The sequence below is a fragment of the Copadichromis virginalis genome, linkage group LG14, assembly GCF_057382275.1.
Source record: "Copadichromis virginalis isolate Kocher_CV1m ecotype Utaka linkage group LG14, C_Virginalis_male_GT1.1, whole genome shotgun sequence".
NCBI lineage: Eukaryota > Metazoa > Chordata > Actinopteri > Cichliformes > Cichlidae > Copadichromis > Copadichromis virginalis.
Window position 1 is genome coordinate 5,014,389 of NC_140631.1, and position 21,523 is coordinate 5,035,911.

At 38.5% G+C, this 21,523-nt stretch overlaps 1 protein-coding gene and 1 long non-coding RNA gene across 4 annotated transcripts in view; one reads left to right on the forward strand and one right to left on the reverse strand.

The window, feature by feature from the left end:
* The first annotated feature begins 639 nt into the window (after window positions 1-639).
* LOC146693259 (uncharacterized) lies at window positions 640-6,608 on the forward strand. Its single transcript, XR_014923936.1, has 3 exons — window positions 640-2,112; window positions 3,360-3,474; window positions 4,841-6,608. It is a non-coding gene; the product is annotated as an uncharacterized LOC146693259 (long non-coding RNA).
* Window positions 5,945-21,523, reverse strand: part of nf1a (neurofibromin 1a) — a 129,714-nt gene continuing 114,135 nt past the window's right edge. For all 3 annotated transcript variants that reach the window (XM_085479085.1, XM_085479086.1, XM_085479084.1), the window contains 11 exons: window positions 20,969-21,095; window positions 20,495-20,626; window positions 20,097-20,232; window positions 17,362-17,519; window positions 17,081-17,203; window positions 16,851-16,969; window positions 16,665-16,765; window positions 15,861-16,003; window positions 15,583-15,629; window positions 12,982-13,198; window positions 5,945-11,320 (listed from right to left, as the gene is read on the reverse strand). In XM_085479085.1, the coding sequence (XP_085335211.1) occupies window positions 11,178-11,320; window positions 12,982-13,198; window positions 15,583-15,629; window positions 15,861-16,003; window positions 16,665-16,765; window positions 16,851-16,969; window positions 17,081-17,203; window positions 17,362-17,519; window positions 20,097-20,232; window positions 20,495-20,626; window positions 20,969-21,095 (1,446 nt within the window). In that variant the 3' untranslated portion in view covers window positions 5,945-11,177. The remainder of the gene's footprint in view (window positions 11,321-12,981; window positions 13,199-15,582; window positions 15,630-15,860; window positions 16,004-16,664; window positions 16,766-16,850; window positions 16,970-17,080; window positions 17,204-17,361; window positions 17,520-20,096; window positions 20,233-20,494; window positions 20,627-20,968; window positions 21,096-21,523) is intronic.

Below are 21,523 nucleotides of genomic sequence, written 5' to 3' on the forward strand. Positions count from 1 at the left end.
AAGCAGTTCAAATTGATCAAGAAGCTGGATATAATTTGGTCGAAAACTCTGCACCACTCCAATATTGTCCTTTTAATAGAAATGTGTGAAATGCCTTTGAAAATGAGAAAATATAGGCTTGGGCTGAAGTATTTAATAAAAAGAAAAGGACAAAATGTAATAGTTCTGGTTAAAACTGGGCTAGCACTGGGAATTCTTGGGATCAGCAAAGAAAGTCAAAATCAACTTTAATGAGGAGTTGAAATCCATCACATGAAAAAATTGGCTTTGTTGACATGTGTTAGGTATTTTAGTACCATGGTAGCATTTACTGGATATTGTTTTATAGTGACATTATACAGGAAAACTCTGTCATTCAATAAGGCCCCTTTGTTTTAGTTATTTTTCTCTTTGACCCAAGAATTGATGTGTGAGAATCACAGGCTGGTACAAGGTTGAAATACCACAGAGATCACTCCCTCAGCTACATTAGTTTCTTAATCTTTTAGACGCCTGTTGAAGGCCAAATGGTTTGTTTCAGATTTCACTAATGAAAGAACTCTTTGTTTTGTGCCTTGAAAATATGTCGCTGAGATAATCACAATTGTAGCTGAACTAATAAACTACACAAAGGATGCTTCTTCACCCAAGGGCAGGTCTGTACTGGTTTAAACTGATAATCTGCTGTCTCATGAATTTTACCCTCTATATAAACTGTTGTACTTGTGAATAAAGTTGAGTCAATTTGGGAAGACAACCTGAAGCAGTCTCTGTTTTCTTGTTCTCCCAAGCTGCTCCCGAGCTCGTACTAACACGCTGAATGGCATGCTTGAATATTACTTGAGAATATATTTGACTGTGTTACAGACTAAGGGACATTCTCTGCTGATAGGTGAAGGTACATTCTCTGCTGATAGACGTCCACGCCTCGAAGGAAGTCGATCCACGGATTAGGCCCTGGAAACCGTTTCCTTCAACATGGATGTGTGTTCTCCTGTCTGTTGGTCAGGTATACCATCATGGCTGATTCTAGGTCCATACTCAACAAGAACAGGAAAAAGAACTCAGTAGATATCGTAAAAATAACCTACTCTAGGATGGAACACCTTTGGATTGGCTATTTACAAGTTTATACAGATGGGTCAAAGGTCATGTAAGTAGCAGAGTGGCTTGTAGTGTGTACATACTGAAAACAGAGTTTTAAAAAAAGCTTGTGTATATCAGATCAGTTTTATGGGCTCTCTGGTGGGTTGAGGACCAAAGGCACGATACTGCATCATATATACAGTGATTCAGCTGCAGGTTTTTTAGCATTTAAGGAGCAGAACCAGACCTGACCTGACTCTAGAGACACCTCGATGTAATGCAGCAGCATGTTCATCAAAGGAAAAAGCTGTTCAGAGACTTTGATCAACTGGAAAAACTGTTTTCAATATTTTTAAAAGGAAAGCTGTTACATTACTTATGCAGTGCTAACCTGTTAGAGAATATAGAGACCTGAGACTGAGCGTGTGGCTAGCTCGCTTATCTAGAAGAAAACTTGGGAAGTAGTGAACAGTAGATGGCAGCAACACGCCATTGTTTCATCTAGCCTGCCAAACCAAAAGAAGCACCCGCCTCTCCACAAAGTAGTAGTCAGACACAACACACAGGTTTACTTGCTAAGTAAGGTCAGCTGTACCAAAAAGGGTCGCACCAATAACTGTGGTTAATATGCACGACGTGGCTTCATTTCCTGCCATTTTTGGAAAACAATGATGTGTCCGGAGTCAGGTGTGCTCGCTGGCTCTAGTGAACCTTGACCTCCCTGTCAGGTAGTGATGGTCCGCTTGAAGCTGAAGCTCTGGTGCGTGTGTCAAAAAAATCAACACACTGCTTCAGAAGCACTGTGTCGAAGCTTGACTCGTTTGGCCAGAGTCACGTGATCAGTGACGTCCGAAGCTTCATTTAGAGCCTAACTGCTTCGGTATCTGATTCAGTGGTTTATAAGGAAGCAAATCATTCCCGGGATTTGTGGAGTGTTTTGATGGTGACAGCGAACCACTGATCATTCCACTGAGAGATTTGGAGCCAGCGAGGAATAAAGGAGGTTCTGTTGTGTGGGAGAATTTTGAGTTGATTTTTGTCGATCAGGTGGGTTTTCCAGCTTTGTGTTCTGGCCGTTTGCTTTTTGTTTTGTGCGTGTTTATTATATCTGAAAACGGGAAAAAGGTAAAATGTCAAAAATCTGCTTCCATAATATAAATATCATTAAATAACTTTAGAAAAACTTCCACTTGACTCTTTACATGTAATGTTGTAAAACTATATATTTTATTGTTTAGTTAATCTGAAAATGTTAGTCTGCCAAATGTGCAGCAATTGAATTTCTTTATTCTCTTTATCTGATAGTTTGTGGGGCCCAGGTAGACTGTATAACTGCATCTCTACCAGTTTCTCTGCACTCCAGCCTCTTCTGTTCCATGTGAAGGGATTTTCCTTAAGGCAGGAGAAATTATCTCCACAAAAAGGAACAGGTTCAGTCATCGCACACTAGAACAAATTCTCTTCTTAAATAAAAATGAGAAAGGGTTACCTTAAATGCATCATGTTTTTAATTTGCAAGTTCATAAGCATTTTCCTTTTCCATTTCACAATCAATTCTACCCCCAGGTCAAAAATATGTCTGGGGAAATTTCCCTAATATAATATTATTTATAAATACACCCGTCCACTGCCAGACTGCAACTGCACCTTATGTACATTCTGTAGTATTCATTCCACCTCATTTAATTTCTGTATTTTATGTATATAAGTTTAGATTAGTTATTTATAGTTGGTTTACACAGCTTTGTGCATGTATGTGTACGCATGTGTAATGTATATATAGACACGTGTGTGTGTGTGTGTGTGTGTGTGTGTGTGTGTGTGTGTGTGTGTGTGTGTGTGATGTACATTGCTGTGCTTGAGAGCCACCATCTACCGGAACCATGTCTGCACATATACTTGGCCAATAAAGACGATTCTGATTCTGATTCTAGCGATTAATTGCATACCTGCATGGAGGCAGGACCTCACAGCAGAAGCATACTCCATAATGTGTTGTACATTATTATATGTATATATTATATGTAACCTGGTATTTTTCAATTATTGTATTTACCAACATCAAGAAGTCACAAGCAAAGAAAGACCACACCATGGTGCATAACAAGGAGAGTTTACTGGTCAAAACTATTTATTAAACAAATAAAACACATTTTTTTAACCACCAAAAAATACACGTTCAAAGCAACACAACGGCGGCCCAATATCAGACAGAATTCCACTCAGTAGAGTGGGCAATCATAATGAAGCAGTTGGTTTTATTTTGTGGATTCACGCTGCTCTTCATATTTTAGGCCACCAGATGTCACCAGAGAGGACTGTGTTGAAAAGCTTCGAGTAATGAACCGTTTTTCAACACAAGCTTCAGAAAGCGTCATTTGACCATCACTACCGTCAGGTATCAAGCTGGTGAGTTTGGCTGTGTAATTTACACACCTACATCATCGCATGAAAATCTCTTAAAAGTTTATTTTGTGTCACAGAAACAGTAATATTTCAAACTCTTTACCCGCCCTCCTCCGCCATTTGAGTTTTGGACGAAATGCATTCTGGGATATTTGGCTGCACGCTCGATAGAATGGGAGGAGCGAGAACACATCCGGGCATTTTGAGCGTACTTGGAACACTACTTGGTCTGCGACTGATGACGTATCACAACTCAAGTACATACAAATACGCATATTGAGAAATGGCCAGAGTTTTAAAGAGGAAGTGAAGAAAATATTCCCGTGTTTCACTTAAAAAGGGATTATGTTCAAATGAATGGTCATGTGAGAACATGCTAAAGACAAATCTAACTGAAGTATAATTACTTTAACTGAAACTTGAGTTATAGCCATAGTGAATGTTCAAATGGGAAATAGATTTTCTATTTTAAGAATAACACAGAAAAGAAGAAAATGTAATGAAGTGATTTTGAAGTTTAAACTTAAACCCTGTATTAAATCATGTACGTGAAGTCAGATAGGCCCCATTGTAATTGCTCCGTTTATTATTACTATTATTTTCCCCCAAAATGGTCTTTTTAACATGCTCAAAAACTCATAAAACTGTGATATTTTTGGTTAAAACTTTTGATTTTGCAAATTTTGTTGTACTTTTGCAAACTCCTAGGGATTTTATCGGCTCAACTTCATATTTGGTCAGTCTAAACTACAGAAACTGCAGAGCTTTTGCGTTTTCTTCAAAGGCGGTGGCCGTGGCACCACAGCGAATTTTGATCATTCGCTATGGAATTTTAATATGCTGTCACCCACACATGCATTATCCAGTCTGGACCAAATTTTTCATATGTGATCAGGCTTTGACCCTGAACACATTTCATCTGCCATATTTGACAATGGTCAAAGCGCCACCTAGTGGGAAGTTGGTCTTGGGTTACATTAACCTCTTAAGACCTGGCATCCACATATGTGGACATCCCATTTTGGGTTATATAGACCAAAATACTCAATTTTGCTCTACAAGGGCCTGATATCCACTTACAAGGACATTATACTGCTACTGTTCTATCGAAATTTTAAACGAATATCCTCATATGTGGCTCTCATTTTTCTTAGAAACAAAAATCAGGTAAAAAAAATCTGGTAATTCTTTGTTTTTACATTCACTGGTTCCCAATATGCCCAAATATCAAAGAGAAATGAAAAATGCATGCCGTGGAAGAGTTCAGGTCTTAGGAGGTTAAAAACTATGAGTTTTTGTTAAAGGGTGTGAAACTGGCAGCTTTGGCAAATTTCAATATTTTCACATGAAGCTCGTAATTGCTCCACAGGCATGAGAAGATCTAGCTCATCTTGATTACCAGAGTGAAGAAACACAAGGAGAGGGGACCCCCATATCCTCCACAGAGCTAGTGGGGACAACAACATGGACCCATCAATCATCACACAGGATGGAGGAGGACAGCAATAGCTGGCTGACCTGGCTTACTTCATCTGAGGGCTTAAGAAATGATTGCTCCAGAGGTGTGGGTCGTCCCAGGGTTAACCCTGAAGTTGCCTGGACCAGCCAAAATCCTGCTTTGTAGTAGATGCCTCTGGTCAGCTGGAGCCTTTCTCAGCAGTTTGCCGTTGGATCTCTTTGCGCCTCGTTGGCTCTGGCTTCCTCCATGCTGGTCATTCTAAAACTGTATGTGGTTCAGAGCAAACCAGCTTTTGTGGTTAAAACTGGAATGCGAGTTTATATTTTAACCAACTGACTTATTTTACTTTTGGTTTTGCAATTAATGAAATGTAACTTCACAAACACAAGAAATCAGTTGTATGCTGGTTTATAGCAGACAGGCATAAATTAGTAATCTGTTTTAGGTACCAAATTTATAGTGAAGACCAGAAGTATTAAAATATTAAATTACAAATTTGGAAACAGAACTGTAAAAGAAACAAAATTATGCTCTGATTTTTTTTTATTATTATTTTTTTTTACAATTTATAAAAAATAGATTGAATTGGCTAATAATATCGTCTTATTGTCTGTGCCAGTGGATATATGGAAAAACATAACTGAATTACTTTGACGATGAAGATAAAATAAGTAATATATATATATTCTCCGGTGTCTTTATTTATAATGACCAAGTGTAATTCACAAAAAAAAAAAGGTATATGTTTCATACCAAAGATTTTGGTGTCACAACTCAGTTAAATCTGAACAACAATCTTCATGTCATTTATAGATTGCCTGTAGTCCACTGTCTACATCATTAATGTATGTTTGTAGGAACTTTGACTCCACCCTTGTAGGTGGACCTACGCTGCAGAAGATAGTATGAAGATATGAGATATTCACCTGAAACAGACCTACGAGCACTTTCTTTTAGAAACTTAATTTTACATTGTTGCTAAGATGTATTTACTAAAAATGTCACACAAATTCATAATTTTGAAGAGTAAACCATTTTATTACTAACACTGGAGTAGTTAAATTTGTTTATTATTATACAGAAACTAACTGTTTTACAAAAACAAAATGATACAATGTCACACATATGTACAGTATAGTAAATATACCATCTCAAATTGTACACAAAGTATTTACAATTCCACACATACTGCATTAAAAACAAAACTCCGGCTAATACTCTACAGACATTGAATTTTGCATAACATCAAATAAAACATGCCGCATTTTGAGGTTTTTCATCTTTACAAACCCATGACCATTTTTAAATTAGTGCAAGTTAACCACTTGTGTCAGAGGTTATGGATATATATTTTTAATAGTTTCATTCACACAAGTCAAACTAAAACCTGGAAATAATGGAAACCCGTTGCCTTGTTCCTCAAATACAGCTGACCTTCAGATGTTTCCTGATTGTGTTTGGTTAAAGGTATAGTAGCTGATTCTTTGACCGGATGGCTGTGGACATAGTTCTGTAGTATATCTTTAACAACAGTTCACTTGTGAGGAGTGGTGAGCAGACTTACTCGTGAGATGTTTCAATGCAATTCTGACACTGAACTCTAAAGAAATATGTCCCTTAACAGCATCAGTGACTGTATGATCCACATCTCATAAGTTTCTCATTGAGTTTTAACAAATTGAAGGGTCAAAAGAAAAAGAAGAGAGAAAACTTGATGCTGCATTTTGATCTTAGAGGAGGCCTAGTTACATAATCTCAGTGACTGCAGTGTGGCTCTAGAAAATATTTGGGAAAATCTGATGTCAAATAAGATTTTAACACATCACACTCGTGGTATCTGTTCAGTATCATCAGTAGCTTCGAGGTCTGGAGATGCTTCAAATGATAGGAAGGGCTTTTTTTTTAGCAGTTATACAGCTGTGAGTCATACCTCCAACACTTTCTAATGCCAGGATTAGAGACAAAATATTACATGACATCACATTTGATGTTTTTTTTTGTTTTGTTTCTTTTTTAAATTCCCATTATTAAATTCACATTGGATGACAATCAATCTGACAGAATGGTTACCTTATTTTTTACCTCATAATACAACTTCTACAACCAACAGTAATACAGAGTGCACTAACAGCCCATCTTTGACAGTCTCTAGTTTCACATCTGCCTGTGACCTGGAAATCCATCTCTGCATGAAAGTTGCAGTTCTCAGATGAATGATGGCGTGATTTAACTATACACATCCAGTGTATAAAAAATTGCATCCATACATTCTCATCACGTCAGTGTGAATTTTTTTTTTATAAACACTGACGTTCATGTTCATTGTAGACAGGTGCTGTGGTGACTCATTTCTCCTTGCATTTGCGCCGCCACCACTCATGTTTTGGGTGTATGGGGCTAAGACTATAGGAGAGGATTTACACACTGGAAATGAGAAAAGTGGATGAGGGAGCTAGGGTCAGACAACACTTTTCTTGTTCCCAGCAGCCACTTCCTTTTAAATCCATCCTAATGACATCTCACAAATCATGAAAGGCACCATGCTACGATTCGTCAGGAAGCAATATTGATGGATCCAATTATACGTCTCTGTCAAACTAAGGCAAAACATTTTGGTCTCTATTACCATCTATTCTGACAGAATGAGTATTTCAGATGGACAAATTGTGTAGCCTGAAGTTGACATAGAAGAACTGTCAAGTGTCCAGAGTCACCTGCATTTTCAGCACTCTGACCAGAAAGCTGCAAGACTGAAGCCCACTGGAACATTCAGAAATGTTTTTTTCCTCCAGGCCCTTTCAGATTGTACATCAATGGGACTCTTTGGGCATTTATTAATTTCTGGTACTTTAAAACTATGTTAGGACTTCAGCAATACATATTTCTTGTTTGAATTTGACTCTTTGATTTTATACAAGAAAATCTGTTAGCGATGGCCTCATGGAGGCCAACATAAGAAGTCACGTTTCATGTGTTCATTTATTTAACTAAACATCCTTCATTAAAGGATTTCTCTATCTCCTTTATGACAAATCTCATGATATACTGACTGAAAGAGCTACATGCACAGTAGAAAATAACATCCTGTCAGACCACTACAAGGAAAGAAATCTGTTGCGACCGATTCACAGATGTATCAACAAATGACATTAATCTTTAAAAAATATGTTTAAAATAAATTCATAGTTGTTCAACAATACTCAACTCTTTTTATGCATAGATTAAAGTGTTTTGACTAACTGCACAGGTCCAGGACACAGTGTCACTACAAATTTTGTGATCACTTCCAAAGCAAGTCATTTTCTCAAAACAGCTACAGGTTCCAACATCCAGATCAGCCTGCAAGGCAGGTTAAGTAATCTATACTGACCGTCGTGACTGCTCGTGTTGTCAGAGGTTTATTGTTATTGTGAAGAGTAATAATAATAATGGAAAGACAATAACGATAGCAATGACTGGCAGTTTAAAAAACCCAATAATGAAAGAGCCAATAATTTTTAATGATTTAATTTTAATTGTGAACAATTTTTGGAGTATTGTGACCAACATATGTAGTGAGTGGAACAGTGTGAGTGTAAAAGTAAACCATTCCGGTTTCTTATACTTTGACACCATTGCACGTAGAGACGTGTTGGGTTGTACTGCAGATTTGTTTTGTTATCTCACTTTCTATTACCACATGCAGGCTGCCCTGAAAGTTAGAACTGCAGTACAGCATCTAAAACACAACAGCATGCTTTGAAAACAGTCAGCAGTGATGCACAGTTCCCGTGATATGTAGTAAATGAGCTGAAACACAATTCTTGTTATGTAGACCGTTCTAAAGCCACACAGATGAAAAGCATTTACTACCACGTACTTCCCCCAAAGAATCTGCTCAGTCTCTGCAAGTGAAGACCTGTCATCTCTATGATCATGCGGACTGGGAGCTCTGGAATTACTTTAAAGGACTGAAACCGAAACCACATTTTATTTCACCATTTTTCAGTAATGCTAGAAAACCATACCAAATGGAGCGGGGTATGATGCCCATTTCTTTCTGAATACCTGATCTTTTTTGTGGGCAGCTACATATAAAGTAAATGTCCAGCACTGTCAGTTGCCACTATAGTCAGTCACTTTGTCACCCTCTTTGATCAAACATTTTGTTCTCAGAAAAGGTCAAAGGAGCTATAGAAATGAACCATAAGTCACAGTCTTAGTGCTTTGTTCTGCTCTGTGACCTATTGTTTTGGGTAATTTTGTAGAAAATTGTCTAATTTTACACTTTTTGGTACTGCTGTGAGCTATCAGGCGTATATAAAGATAACATGACACCTACATCTTGGAAACAGGTGCTTCTGACACTGTTGACATAATTCAGAACCAGTTTCTGTCCAGTAGATGGGATTCAGACATGGTTTTAAGGGCCGGGCAGATGGACGATTACTTAATACTCCATCTTAGCAAAGACATCTGGGGATAAAGCAGCTGATGGCTATAATCACAATTTAAAAAAAAAAAATGTCTGTTTTAGGCTTATTTTCAAAATCAATGTTTATAAGAACATGAAAAGTAAACACGAATATTATTATTTCAATACTGGTAATGTTTGCTGATAAAACAAAGTGTCAATAAAATACATTTATTTTGAAAATCATCCTGAATAATAAAGGTAATGAGTTTCTGTGAGTAAATAATTTTGTTATGAAAATGATGATTGCACAGCAAAGATCACTGAAAGCTCAAAACGGCAGAGGCTCAGGACGTGAGCTACGGCTCGTTTATGAGCCAAGTAGAAGGCAAGACTCTGGCTGCATGACAGTGACGAGTTTTTTGATTTTCACTTTCGTACAGAAGGGAACAGTGGTGACTTTAGTCAGATTTAAAAACAGAAGAGCACAGTCAACTCCTCTAACAGACGAAGCTGCTTACTGGTTGGACTTTCCTTTCAAGGATTCAGCTCAGACTGCCGAGATGAAACACACCTAGACACCACGCTGTCCACTATGAGTTAAATCTCTATTTGAACAAGTAACTCAGAAGTTGGCCACATATTGCACCAAGCTGACAGTAATGTGTTCTTCCGGTTTGTGTGAAGGAAAAAAAAAAAGGTAGAGGTTGACAAAGTTTGAGAGTTGAGGATTATTGCCTATTACTCAATTTTCATGGTCCATGTGTAAACAAATTTAATGCTATGCTGCTAAAAAAAATACAGTTCATAATAAAATATCAACAAAAAACACGAGGACAGAAAAACCAAACAAACCCGAAAGCTCGCAGCTATTTACAGATGCATTTTCTCTAGTGTTTTGCAATCTTCATGTTGAAAGACAGTTTATGGAAAGTAAATAGATGAATCGTGTACTATGATCTACTTGTACAAGATAAATATTTTCAGGCAGCAGGGTATATTGATGATTGTATATTTGATGATCATTGGAGGCCTGTCGTGACATAGCTTGGTGAACTTGTGAAGATATGGATGGCTCGCCTCCAAGATTAGTACCTGGTCTTTGTCCCCAGCAAGATTTTAATTTTACTTTACAAATTGTACACATTGAAAAACCCTGACAAAGGCACACCATGGAGAAAACATCCACATCTAAATTAGAACTAAGGACTAGTTATACATAATCTATGTAACATATGTACAGTACTGGGAGAGGGGAGCTGAGATGTCCAGAGAAGAGGTCTTTTCTCGCAGACACACCCAATCACCTATTTACTGTTGTCGTTTGGTCCATCTCACTGACACTGGAATATTTAGTCTGGAGGAAGGCCAAGGGACTTGCCTGAAGTCAGAGACTTCCTGTTTGGACTGTGCCAACTGAGACACATCACAGTCGACATCCAAATCCATTCACACGGTTTTCCCTTCAGTGTTTTCCACTTAAAGTGTGGCTTCCCTCACTGCAGGACAGTTAAAGTGTTTCCAAACACTGTCCCTATGAAGAGAAGGAGCCTGTCTGACACCATGTACTCTCTAAATTTAAAGATTTGAGAAAAAAAAAGAAAGAAAACAATTATAATGATAAAAAAAATTATAAAATAAATAAAAATCAAGCAGCAGAATTCAAGTTTGCCCTTGCTAATATTCCTCCTTGTTACGAAACACACGATCACCTGTTCTGCCAAAGCAACAACCGTGAAGGAGGAACTAAAGAGTAAATGTGGAGTGCAGCATGAGGCCTGGCAGGCCTGGGACAGGTGGAGAGGGGGAGAAAGAAAGTATATGTGTGACGGGGCAGCTGTCTTCTCTGGTCGATCAGACAATCTTCTTGATGCTGGGTCTCTTGAAGCTGCCAGCACTGCGCTGCTTCTGGACCTGACTGGCTGAACCATGGCGAGTACGACCTCCACTGGACAAAGCTGAGCTGGGGGACAACTGGACATTCTCCTTATCTACACCTGGAGGAACACAGGGATGACAGGCTTTAAAGGCATTCCCTTCGTCTGGGATTGTTTTCTCGACCATTTCATTTTTCTTAAAATCTCTTTAGATTATATTGTTATTGAGACCAACCACATGTTTCTAATCTTGGGAAATTATCTAATTAAAACATTTACAAGTCTGATGAATGAAAGGTACTGCGAAGAAGACGTGGTGCAGCGGTTAGCACTGTCGCCTCACAGCAAGACGGTCCTGCATCTACATCCAGGGGCCCTTTCTGTGTGGAGCTTGCATGTCGTCTCAGTGTGTGGACTTTATCTCTGGTATTTCGGCTCCCTCCCAGTCCAATTTGCATCTTAGGTTGATGCAAATTGTCAATGAAAACGACTGTCTCTCTATTTAGCCTGTGCCTTATGACTGCTACAATACATGGATTTATGGATGGATGCTAACAGTTTGAGAGTGGTAATTCTTTTGGTTAGGTAGACTTGCAGAGTTTGTAAATGTGTTTTTTTCTAGAAACATCTCTTAGCTTGTTTGTAATATTGTTTGTCTAATTAAACAGACATCAAATAAGCTCTTTGAGTTTCTTTTCCTTTCTATACTGCGTTGCATTTTAACAGAATTTTTGTTTTTATATGTGACATGTATTTATTGTACAAATAAAGTAAACTGCCACTCACTGTTAATTTCCTAGTAGTCTTAAAATGTCTATATTATATCCTTCAACCTCATAACAAACTGTTGAAGAATCAGGTCAGGACAGTGTCGAAAGATGTTCTTTGTTACATCCTGCACACAACACAAGGCCCAAGGCAGACCTGTTGTGGAAATAGCTATAAACCATACCTCACAGCGGGTGCTTATTTAAGCTAAGGGTGCTTCCTGGGTTGAGCATGCAGAAGACGGAACCGCCCGCTTATTATGAATTTGCAGCAGCTCGTCTATTCTTAAATAGACGAGCTGCTGATGTTACTGTAGCCTGGTTCTAGAGATAAAGGTGAAAAGGGAAACAATGCAAATTTAGTATTTTTTAACCACACTTCATCAGGGCTGCCAGTGTAGTGGAAGGTTTGGTAGACGTGAGTACTGCGTCAGAGACTTTATTGAGATCTCTTTGATCGCAGGAGTGATCATGTCGTGCAAGTCAGAACATCTAAAACATCACCTCTCCCATCACTGACTACTTTCCTTTAGAAAGATGTTTTTAGAGCAACTTCAAGTAACATGAACCGTTCTCTTTATGTTTCTGTGAATCTTCTTTGATGATTAATCACTAACAGATTAACTTTTTTGGTTTTACTGTCTGTAACACAAGACACAGACAGACGACTGACATGAGGTAACACTACGCATGTCTCAAAGTCTTCTCTTTGTGCAAGCAGTAATTCTAGTCCAAAAAAATAATTCTCAGCATCTAACCCCCTCGAGATGATTGATGAAAATTTCCTGGTAAATATTTAACCCTTTACAAGAAATTTCTTTTCAAACAAAAGGAGGTAACGTAGGACAAGAATGTGACCAGCTTTCTCTCTGGACTGTGACTTGGATGAGAACATTTTGATTTGATTTCACTAGATGATGAAGTAAAACATGTAGACGAGGTGAAAAAACAGGAAGCTTTAATACAGAGAGTTAGAGTGACTGTATGCTTTTTGTTGTAGAGAGAGATGGACACCTGGTGAGTGCTGTGAAGTGGCCAGTGAGGTCATCGAGTTTGACAGGTTGAGGTTGGCAGTGATGCTAAGCTGGCTCTGGCTGGTAGGAGGGTAGGGGGAAGTAGGTGTCCTCAGTTGCTCCTCCCCTCGTTCCTCGTCAGCTGCTGGCAGGTAGCTGTCAATCAATGCCTCCAAGAACTTGACAATCAGCTCAGCGTAGTCTGGAATCTGGGTTTGCTGCACAAACAACAAACACAATGAGCAACATCAGAGTCAGGTAACAAGGTCTAACAGCAGCACAGACGAGGTTCATCCTCAGTCAGTGAAACCCAATGTCGTCTGCATAACAACTGCAACCAAATGCCGAAAGAGCATAAGAATCTGGCCCGTGTCAACACTTTATCGGGTGGATTTTTCAGATGGGATGGTAACATGCTCTGTTTCACTGGTTATAATTTAAATTATTTAACATTGCTTTACTAATTGCGTCATGAAAACAAACTGTTGGTGGTGTTGACAAAACTGCTGTGCGCATGAGAGGTTTTCTTAATTTAGACATTTGATTACCTCCCATAGACACTTTTTATTTTGAATACTTGCTGGACTCTGGGCTTTCAACAACAACTAATTCTCTTTCTTCAACCTTTCTGTTGCAGATTTCCTGGTGTGCTGAAGAATATTTTTGTGACATGACCCAGTTTTTATCAAGTTTTAACTGTCAGACAGTTGGCCCCTTGACTCTAGAATATGCAGAGGAGTTGATGGTCAACAAGGTGGCCAGATGCTGTAATTAATGACAAACATCTCCAATTTGTTCTTGTTTATTCAAAGAAAATGGTTCCAGAAGTCTTGTGGTTTGCTCTGATGTATCTTTACAAACCTAATCAGTGCTGCAATGTTCATTTTAGAGACAAACGGCTTTCTTCTGGAAATCCCTCCAAACCAAGCCACACTGGAGTCTTTCTTTACTTGTACTGTCATAAACATTTAACATGCTACCTGAGGCCTCTGTAGCCTGCCTTTAGGTATTTTGCAGTTTCATTAAGTGCAAACCATTGCATGGTTTGAGTTAAGATTGGCACCTGTTTGAGTCTTTCCACTAATAAATAATAATGCCAAAACTGGATTTCTAAAGGTGCTGACACTTTCTGATGATTGGTTTATCAAGTGCATTTTATTAGCAGCACCTGGCTGCTACTCACACTCTGAATTCTTTTGGAAGGAGTAACAGTACACGTATACAGGACTGCATAGAGTTCTTTAAACTTAAGTGCTGTATTAAAAGAAGAATGGGGAAAAAAACAAGAGAACACAGAAATAAATAAGAAACTAGTGATATTTGGGGGTGCAAAACATACACAGTCATGCCCCAAAAAAGGCACAGGAGATGCGATGAGCAGAAAGACTCGGATAAACTCAAATACCGATGACTAAAAATAAGCTTTAAGTCTAGTTTTAAAAGACTTAATTGAGAGAGCAGATTTGACCAACCACAGCAAACGTCCGGTCCCCTCTGAGTTTAAAGGTGCTTTCACACCTGATGTGTTTAGTTCATTTAAATTGAACTATGGACTGGTTCTTATATATCGCTTTAAACAACTCATTTACACCCATTTGCACAAGCACTTTTTTCTATGCTCTTTCTACACAAGTGATAAGATGGAACCTGAGGTACACAGCAAAGTGTTGCTGTTGAAGAATAATTTCCAATGATGACAGAGAAAGTTTAATTTTTCAGGTATGAGGTAAAGCGCCCTGAGGCAACTGTTGTTGTGATTGGTCCTGTATAGCAAAATAAAACTGAACTGAACCAGTGTAGTTCTCTGCAGCTGATACCAGCACTAAAGTGCAGGTTGAGGAGGAGGATGGTACAGTCCCCAGAGTAAACTGACAGGAGCACATCATTGTATACTTTTAGCAGGGCAGATTCTGTTGTGGGCCCTGAAACCCGACTGAAACATTTCAAAAATGTTATGCAGTAAATATGGAAGAAATTGATGGAGAAGGACAATAAAACACTTTCTGTGTGTGTTTTTGAGTGATAGAGTCTGTTAGATAGAAATAGAGCATTCATACGGCCCCTGAACATCTTTCTGTATAAACTTAAGTTTTGTAAGCATATGTTCTCCCAGGATCTTAAACTGGTATGTCAAAACTAAAAAAAACATTCCAGTCACCCTCAGAAAAAAGTAGAAGTGTAAACATTAGGATTCCATGCTGAACCATTCAATATCAATATATCAAAATGGGCAACGTTTAAAAATAAAATTAAAAAACATAAGAAAATAAATTAATATTCAGTCAATTAGTCATTTAGTCAGCATTGTCAATGCAATTCAGGAGTCTGTATTATTGAGTTTTGGGTTTTGCTAGTTTTCCGAAGCGGCATAATCCAATATCAACATGAAAGCAGACCACAGATCATTTTCAGCCTCTCTGCTACTTTTTGGTATTTATGTATGTGCTTCCAAGAGTTGATGCTTCATATTTCAACACACCAATTGACAACCTGGTTGTAGATCTGCTGTGTACTTCCTTAGTAAGCTGAAATTCTACTGCAAGGCAGCTGAAGCGGCCCAAGTGAAAATAACTAATTGACAAGAGGAAAATGTTATTTGTACCTTAGAGAAGGGTCCAGCAAACCTCCAAAGTCCATTAAAGCCAAAGCCTGTGAATTGAGAGAAAGGAAGAGAAGGGAATGAAAGTAGTGAAACATCTTCATAAAGTTAAAGACGTCCAATTGTCTTCTTTTTTCTTTAGCTTCTAAGAACGGGGGAAGACAACTCAGTGAATAAATATCTACAAGCTTCTATCCATTTTCAGTACCTGTCAGCATCAGGTGACATAACTAAGTGCAAAACTAGGAAGGCTGGCATGTAGAGCTTGTAAATCAATTTACTTTGTAAATAGGAAGGTTGGTACTGGGGGGGTGACTCCTCATGGTACACCACACTCTGGACAATGCCGTGGACAGGGTTCAGGAGATTGATATCCTGGCACATGGATAGCACAGTGTTGATCTTGGAGTCCAGTAGATTGTGGCTGAGAGGGTGAACAGAGAAAACAATATTGGGGCACATGGTTATGCGGTTATACAAGTTAGCCTTTTAAAAAGCTCAAGGGTTTTACTGCTAATTGAAAGTATCGAGGTACATTTTCACTGACAATTACCACAAAGAGTGTAAAAATGAGAAATAACTTCCAGCATTATAAAATCTTAGTGAAGCAAACACCTATAGCAGAGTTCGTCTGTTCTGATGTAGGATATATTTGTTAAAACCAACATTTTAACTGAAAATATTGGTTAGAAGGCGCTGATAACCATTCAGATAAAAGACTGAGCAAGCTGCATCCTATATGGAACAATGGCTCTTTAATGAGTCTGGGGGTGGATTGGCAAAGTATTGGATTGGAAAGCTTCCCTATCTAAGAGCAAAATGAAGCCTGACCTACCACTACAGAAAATCAACCATTGTCCAAAAATATCCCAGGATAATTTCACCTAATCTGAACAAGAACAGAAGACTGGCAGCAGCCATTTGATCCTGTCTGCTTATATTGGGTCCCAGTTATAACCATGAAGACTTTACCTTTATACTCAAAAAATATCTGAAAAATTCAAAGGTCACATTTTTCAGGTCAAACAAACAAACAAAAAAAGTAAACCTCAAGATAACCAGGACTAGACATGTTCATTACTTACACAACTGGAAAAACCTTTGGGAAGACAACACTAGCTTCAGCTAAATACTCATACAGAATCCGCTGGTCAAAGTCATCAGTGGTGTATTTGACCTGGGTGGCCTGAAAAACAACAACAAGAGTGAAAAGTGAACATGAACTGAAAGGTAACAGCATATAAAGTAAGCTGTATGGTGTGTTTCCTCACCAGCACAGTGAGCAGCAGAGCCTGGATCTTTGGGTCGGTAAGCACCTCCTCGTCCAGCAGAACATTGGACTCTGATACAGACACCTTGCGAAGGTGAGAGTTTCCAATTCTCTGTGTCTCTGTAATTACAACAATCAGGTATCACATAGAATATGTCCTTGAACAAACTTCAGAATCATATCAAACATAGAAGGATGTGCTAGGATCAATACCTTGTGCTATACTCTCACCTATCTCATAGTCGTTCTCTGCTACACGCCTCATCTTTGGAGGGGTAGTCATGCCTGACTCCATTTCTGGTCTCTTTGGTGCTTTGGAGTCTGATATGAGATGATCAAAGCTCTTCCGGGTGCCTAGCCAACAACACACACACACACACACACACACACACACACACACACACACACACACACACACACACAGAAGACTTGAAATGTGGCGATTTAACACAGATATTCGGGGGGTCCTTCTAAGGAAAGACTGACAGATGTAACAAAGGGATTGGACATACCCAAGAGCTTCTTGGTGTTGGCCTGTGAAGGCTGACCCATGTCGAGGCTCATCGACTTGCGTGTTCGAGGGCTAATCTGGCCCATTGTTGGATAATGAGCTGAAAGGTAGCGCTCTGAAACCTGAGGTGATGTCCACGGCTGAGTCTCATTCAAAGTTCTGAGAGGACAGTAACAGAACAATTGTTAGCAAGTAGGTTACAAACTCATTTTTAACCTAGAAATTCCACAATGGAGGAAGGTGGACAACTGTCCCTAATGACAGATAACTAACCAAACAGAATTGTGGTTCTATCTTTGGTCATGAAACTAAACATTGGACTACTAACTAATACTTACAGGAATAGAGCATGAAATGATGCCGCAATCAAAAAACATATCCGTGCCATGATGGGAGAAAAGAACCCCAAACAAAACAACACCGACAACACACACACACACACACACACACACACACGAAAAGTAGATGGATAAAATGGAGAACAAAATCCAATCAAGTGTCAATAAGCTGTTAAACCTACTGTCATAACTCCGTTTCTCAGATTTAGTGTACCCTGCAATATGACCTGTCCTGAAGTCTCTAACATTGTGTTTAACTGACATTAACAAATCAGTTACTGCAAACCTTTTAAGCCTTAATTAAAAAAATTGAAATAATTTTAACTGGCCCTAAACTGAAATGCGTGTTAGGGACACTGGCTGAAAGGGGTATAACCACCAGTTAAAAGTTTTGTAGTCATTTTAGATTCTGGATTGCACTTTAACATCAAATTGACACTGCCTAAGGGAAGCATGTGTAATGTAAACAGAATTGGTCCTAGCACAGAACCCTGTGGAACTCCATAATTAACCTCAGTGTGTGAAGAGGACTCTCCATTTACAACAAACTGGAGTCTATTAGATAGACATGATACAAACCACTGCAGCGCAGTACCTGTAATGACTACAGCTTACTCTAATTCTTCTAATAGAATATTATGGTCAACATTGAACGCCGAACGGAGGTCTAGCAAGACAAGCACAGAGATAATGTTACATCTGTGAGATGATTATGGGTCATTTCCTCTCTAATGGTTAAAATTTTATTTGTGAAATCATGAATTCATTACTAGTTAACGTTAAAGGGATGGTTGGCTCAGTAGAGCTCTGACTTTTTGTCAGCCTGGCTACAGTGCTGAAGAGAAACCTGGGGTTGTTCTTATTTTCTTCAATGTGTGTAAGATGTTCGAGGTTTGTGGAGGGCTTTCTTATACAGCAACAAACTATTTCTCCAGGATAAATGATGATCCTCTAAATTTGTGATACACCATTTCCTCTCCAGCTTATGAGTTATCTGCTTTAGGCTGCGTGTTTGAGAATTATACCACGGAGTCAGGTACTTCTGGTTTGAGATACTATTTTTCACAGGAGCTACAGTACCCAGTGTCATACATAATATCTATTGTTCAGCACTTTGGTCAGCCTTGTGTGTTTTTAAAGTGCTATATAAATAAACAATGATGATGATAGTAAGGAGGTAAAATTATTAACAAGATAATCGACCTCTGTTGGAGCAGCGTTCAGGTAGCTGCTCTGCTCTGTGTTGGTACAGGGCATTGAAGATGATAACAGTGGGTGGATTATATTCTTAAACTTAGTTACAGCGCTTTCAGAAAGACATCTACTGTGAAGAAACCTACTCCCCACTGCTGTGTAACCAACTATTGTAAATTTAAATCAGGAAATGATCAGACAAAAGAGGGTTTTCAGGAAACACTGTTAAATGTTCAGGGTTTTTTTTTTTTGCCATATGTTAAAACAAGATCTAGAGTGTGAGTAAAGTGATGGGTGGGTTCTTTTACAATATTAATATAACTAATATAAATTTAAGGTTTTTTTCTGCTCAAAATTCTGATTTTGTTGAAACAAATTGTTGGTTTTAGTTGAAAACGACAATTGTGATTTTCTGATGTCGGAGTTTCCATGAAGGCATCTATTCACTGAAAACTGTTTTCTTTGTATGAGCAGACCTAAAAAAAGAAACTAAACAAATGACTTCTGCATATTTCACAGACAGACAAAGTTTGCTACTTGTTTGAAGAAGGAAGGCTCTTATTTCCTCATTAAGAGGTGACGATAGTTTTAATGTAATACAAATGAAGTGCAGCAGCTGAACAACAAGCATTAAAATACGAAAAGCAAGAATCCCTCATTTTAACATTGCATGTTCCCCAAGTCGATGGCAAAGAAGATGATTGTCTTTACACAGTGTTCAAAAATACTTTCTGCCAATGATTCCTCCACAGAGAACTGTGCATGTGTGTTAAAATTATAGCCAGCCATAGCAAGTGATATTTGGGACAGAATTCAGAAGTCACTGGCCTTCTTGGGCTTACCTGTCTGTAAAAGTTTATTTTTGGCTTTAAAATTACTGTAGTGATTTGACAGAGATGTGCAGAGCACAGAAGAAAAGTTTAAAAAATAATACAAAAAATACAGGTGGTTCACAGCAGGCAATTTACAGCATTTTATAATAATGTATACATTATTAGTAAAACTATTGTTTCAAATTGTCTTATTAAAGTATTTATTTATTTATTCATCATCAGCTTTAAGGAGGCCAAGCATCTCTACACACATTTGGTGTAGCACAAGTAGAATACTATTGAAAACAGAAGCATCAGTGAGCAGACTGATGCTCTTTAACTTCCACCGTAGTTTGTTGTCCTTAGTTTTTATTGTCTTTTAATGAGCTCACCTGCACGTAGGATCAGTCATATGACTTGAGAAGGTGTCCATAGGAACTGGGTCCATGGAGAGGTCAGAAATTAACAGTGACTTCCTGTGTTTGAGGCTGCAGCGACTTCGGACCTCCTCAGATACAGTGAGTAGTGCTACACAAAACAACAAAATGTTAGTTACGATGTCATAGCTGTTAGAAGGGCACATCCAAACCACTTCAACTACGCAAGGTTAACAGCTCAGACATTGGTTCAATATTAATGCTAAGATCCTCTGATATCTGAGTTAGCAAACACTACCCAAGTTCCTCAACTTCATCACATGATGACCTCAAATATCCAGCAAATGAAAGGTATTTCAAATGTGTGAAAGTGCTGAAAATTGCAGTAAAACGACACTGAACATCTTATGTACCAGCCAGATAGGCCACACTCTGGGTGTTGACCTCAAACTTGTCACATTTCAGATGCTTGCTGATGAGAGCCAACAGTGTGTGAAGGATTCTCACTGTCCTTGCGACTGTGGTGGCTGATGGGTGCCTGTAGCCTGAAAGACATGTATAAAACATGCTGAGAAACAGAAAGACAGACGGCAATGGAAATGTCATTGTGTACAAAAACAATAAAACAAAATATAGTGCTGAGGGGGGACAAACCCACACACATAATAAAACGCGTTGCTTTTCACAGTCACGCTGTGTGACTTCCTTTCTTAGATACTGTAGTTAAATGCAGACAGCCATTTTTAGACATAGCACTTCCTATGTACATATTCTGAAGCTTCATTTCTAAAATCACACTGACAGCAGATTTGTGTGTCTGTTTAACTGTGTTTTTGCAGACTAAATATCTACAAACAAGTGTTTAGAATCATGACACACCAGTTTACCTTTGAGTAGGTGGCCCACCAGTGCAAAGTTAAAGTTGGCGCTAAAGTTGAGTCCGACAAAGTGATCCATCTGCTTGCAGTGCCATTCTAAAGGACGCCTGATCTCCATGAATACTTCTTCTGGACTCTGCAGGACAAATTATATGTTAAAAAAAGACTCCTTATCAATGGCCATGTCGATGTATGGCCACAATATATTTCTTGCACACAGATGTTACTTTTAGCTACATGATGGAAGTCTAGTGCTAAATACTGAATCAAATATTTCTTTATTAGATTCTTGAAGACATTTAACATACAAAAAAGACCAATCAGTTTTTTAGCTCCTGTCAGAGAAGTTCTACATAAAAGTAATGGGTGATGTGCAGTGCCAGACGATATTCTGACTGTCTTATAAATGAGTGTGTTTACGTTCACTTCAATAACCTGATCACAGAGGGAAACCTGAGAAACACTGCAGTCATCTGGTTTCTTACCATCACCACTACCCACTTTTCTAAAGTCAAAGCGTGCCTACAGTGGATGAGCTGAAGTTATTAGCCATATTCACATAAA